The sequence below is a fragment of the Budorcas taxicolor genome, chromosome 9, assembly GCF_023091745.1.
Source record: "Budorcas taxicolor isolate Tak-1 chromosome 9, Takin1.1, whole genome shotgun sequence".
In the NCBI taxonomy this organism is placed as follows: Eukaryota; Metazoa; Chordata; class Mammalia; order Artiodactyla; family Bovidae; genus Budorcas; species Budorcas taxicolor.
This window is the reverse complement of record NC_068918.1, coordinates 13,832,787-13,836,740: the sequence shown is the minus strand read 5'-3', so window position 1 is coordinate 13,836,740 and position 3,954 is coordinate 13,832,787. Positions and strand designations below refer to the sequence as shown.

At 51.3% G+C, this 3,954-nt stretch overlaps 1 protein-coding gene across 1 annotated transcript; it reads right to left on the bottom strand.

Annotated features, from left to right (window-relative positions):
- Positions 1-1,368: 1,368 nt before the first annotated feature.
- TPBG (trophoblast glycoprotein) lies at positions 1,369-3,239 on the bottom strand. Its single transcript, XM_052645947.1, has one exon. It carries the CDS (start codon positions 3,172-3,174, stop codon positions 1,912-1,914), a length of 1,263 nt encoding a protein of 420 aa, XP_052501907.1. The 5' UTR covers positions 3,175-3,239; the 3' UTR covers positions 1,369-1,911.
- Between the last annotated feature and the right edge of the window lie 715 nt (positions 3,240-3,954).

The following is a 3,954-nucleotide window of genomic DNA, read 5'->3' as shown; positions in this document are numbered from 1 at the left end:
ACTTAATATAGTTAAAATATCGTATCTGTCTAATCTAATCTAAACAAGGAACAAATTCAGATATTTTTAGCTCTATTTTGAAAACTTCTGAGTTTAACTCAAAGAGGGAAAATGTTTCTATTCTATTCTAAAAAAACATTTCTACAACTAAAGTACTACCTAATCCTATTTCATTTATAAAAATATGGAAACAAATTTTATTTCAAATATAAAACTCTCTAGAACATAATCATTTTAAAGGGAAAGAAGCGCCCTAAGACTTACTGATACAAATTTACCTACACTTTAAATTAAACAATAATAGCTAAATTAAGATCACTGTATATAAGAGGTTAGAGATTAATGGAATTTACTCTTAAGCTTAATTGGCAAATTGGAAACTGAAAAAGAAATTCTTGCCTATCGTTGACAATACCACTTCATTAACCAATTGCTTTTATTTACCGTTAAATGTGATTCATTCTTCATAAAGGTGTATATGCTAACACTGAATTTAGCTTAGCAAAATGTCCCCAAATTCTTAAATACTGAATTGAACATAAGAAACTGATTGAGACATTTGTTTATAGACAGTTAGCTCTGGTTATTTCCTCAAATTCGTATCATACCATGACAATTTTTTAAGCACATTAGCAGGGTCTCTGATAATCAAACCATCAACCCTGTATGTTCCATTTTATGCATTTAAAAAAATATATTCTCAAGAAAATCTAAGTTCCAGTTTACATTATGATATTAGGAATTTTTTATTTACATTTTAAAATCTTTTATTTTAGAATATTGTCTTAAGACACTTCACTTTCATACATTTATTTGCATTATATTTGTTTCACACTCTGCTCTAAAAATCCACAGAACAATTTTCTATGGAGGGTTTTATTATGTAACTAATTTTGTTCTGTCCTAACTTAATCAGCCTAGGAAAAAACCCAAAATGTGAACTGTTTGTCTTATAGAAATCTTCCTTCTTACCAACTTTATAATGCTTTTACAAAACTGTTTAATGAACAGCATTAACTTTCACATGAATATTCAGCTTCTCTATGTAAATCATGAAAGGATCCACCATCTCAAATCTATCTCCAAAGCCTATCTGTATAAAACACTGCTCCTGTTTCATTCTCAGCTATAACTAACAGCTTAATTATCAGCAGAGCCAAAACCATTCAGTATCACTGCCCCTAATCCGTTTTTCAAATAGCAAACTTGAACACAGCTGTAATTCTTTTAAGAATCTTTATTGAATTTTTTTTAACAATTCAGTTTGTTGGCTCTCGATGCAGTTTATAAAAAAACTTCAGCATAGTTTCATATAAACTGCAATCAAAAAAGCAACTTGTCAAGAAGTTATCTGAAGTTGCAAGTTATTTTTTGAAATATGCAGAACAGTAAAATGTAAGCATGCTCTCGGATGCAGGGGCTCCTGTGGACTATGGAGTTACTCTGAAGAGCTTGCTAAGGTCTGCAGGCAGTTTATGAAATGCAATCATTCTCTCCACAATTTCGGTACATGAGAATAAAACTGATATTTATGAAATAAGTCTTTTTCTCAAAAAAGTTGAGGCAGCTTTTGTTGAATGCTATCAGTGAGAGTACACTTGCTACACCTTGAACTGTACTAAGAGAAAAACAGCCAGGAGGCCATGTTCATGCTGAAACTTGAAAACATCCCTCCACACATGTTGAGTTCCAAGAAGGAAGAGGATAAAACACTATGCACAGTTGTTCAGCGCCCCACAGTAACAGAACACACCAAGAAACTTTACAGAAGGGAGCAAATTCCCTTCGCTGCTTTCAGTCAAGGTCACTGGCGGCTACAGTGGAGAGTGGAGGTGAAGCAAGCCTAGGACGGGATAAAGCTGAAGTCTCCATCTCATGCAGAGTTGTCCTGGTTCTGTCCTCACGCGCTTCTCAGACGTCCGAATTCGAGCTGAGGTTTGTTAACCTGGGGTCCGCATTGATTTCGTATCTGTAATGATACCCTTCCATGTGATCCCTACAGGCATCTCTGATGTTATGCATCCACTTCTTTATCCCTTTACGGTTCAAATACAGAACCAGGAGGAAGATGGCGCCTATCAGGGCTAAAACAATACCCAGGAACACATAGGACGTCTGCAGGGATGGCGGGAGGATAGGGTCACAGTCCAGGTCGGAGCTGTTGAGTTCCAAGAGGACTCGATGCCTCATTTTCTCCGGGAACGCACAGGTGAGCCTGCCTTTGCCCTGCACTATCTCGGTCTCCTTGAGCCAGGCCACCATGTCCACCATGTGGCAGTCACAGACCCAGGGATTGTCGTCCAGGAAGACCCGGACGTGGGGCAGGCTTTGCAGCTCAGCCAGGGTGCCGTTGCGCAGGACCTTGAGGGCGTTGTCCTCCAGGTGCAGGCTTTCGAGGTGCGTCAGGTTCCGGAAGGACACGTGGGTCAGGCCCACCAGCGAGTTGTTGCGCAGGTCCAGGTGCCGGAGACCGGGCAGATGGGCCAGGACGTCGCGGGGCAGGTAGAGGAGCTGGTTGCTGGCCAGCTCCAGGCGGCGGAGCCCCCGCAGCGCGTGGCCAGCTCGCAGGGCCGCCGCCACCATCCCCTCCAGGCTCAGGTTCTGCCGCTCGGCCGCGGGGAGCTCGAGGCGGTTCAAGATGAGCTCCGCCAGGGGGCTGGGGGCCACGACGCTGGCGTTGCTGCCCGAGAAGGCGAAGGGGCTGAGGTCGGCCAGCGGGTTGTGGCTGAGGTCAAGCTGGCGCAGGCCGGGCAGGTGCTCGAAGGCGCCGGCGTCCACCTCCTTCAGGCGGTTGCCGCTGAGGTTGAGCGCGGCCAGGTCGGCCAGCGGCGGCCGGCGGGCGAAGGCGCCGGCGGGCAGCACCGCCAGCTGGTTGCCCGTGAGGAAGAGGTTGCGCACGTAGGGGGGCAGGTCGGCCGGCACCGCGGTCAGATTGCGGTTCACGCACTTGACGGTGCGCGCGGCCTCGGAGCACTCACACGGCGCTGGGCATCGGCCCGGCAGCGCCGGCTGGCCGGACGCCGCGGGCGCCGGGAGCGACGCCGAGGAGGTGGAGGAGGACGCCGACGAGGGGAGGGAGGTCGAGGAGACCCAGCCCAGGAGGACCAGCGCCAGCCGCGCCAGCCGCAGCCGCCCGTCCCCGGCGGCGGGGCCCCGGGAGCACCCCCCAGGCATCGCGGCTCGGGTGTCCCCGGAGCCGGGCTGGGACGCCGCCCGCTCCGAAGGTTCGGGAGACGGGGCTCCGAAGGGCGCGGGCCGGCCGGAAGCTTCTGGAGAAAACTTTCCTCTCGTGGGAGCAGAGGAGGGCCGCCGCCGGAACTTGGCCAACCCCCTGGCCACCGGGCGTCCCCCTCCCGGGGCCGAGTCCCCCGCCCCTTCCCTCCAGAAAGTACGCACGGCCGGTCGGGACGCTCGGCTCCGCGCTCCTCCTCCCGCTCTCGTTGCGGCCGCCGCCCCCGGGTGGCACCTCCCGCCTCTCTTGTTGGCGCCTCCCGCAGGATCCGCTGCGCGACCTGGGACAAGCGGGAGACAAGCGTGAGGCGTGGTGGCGCCCGCGGCTCCCCGAGGGCAGGAATCGCCGCCGCGAGCCAAGCCGACCCCACCGGGTACCCGAGACCTCCCTCCGAAAGCCCGTCCGAGCCTCGCCTCCTCCAGCGCCACGCACATCCTTACCCAAGCTGAGGGGCAGGCGACCCGAGGGGCGAAGCACAGTCTTGCTGCGTCCCGAGCCCTCACTATATATACCCTTCCCAGCTCCCGCCCTCCTCCTTTCCCCGATCAGACTCATCCCCCGCGTCTAAACTTCTTGCTTAATTCCCAGCGCCTCCGGACTAAAACTTCTCCTTCCCAGCTCCTTCCCCCCACCTCCTCCGCAAGGACGACCTGCCTTCCGGGGTCTCCGCCCCCGCCCGGACCTCTCCTCCAGGTCCAGGTTAGGACGCGATGGAAGTTTCA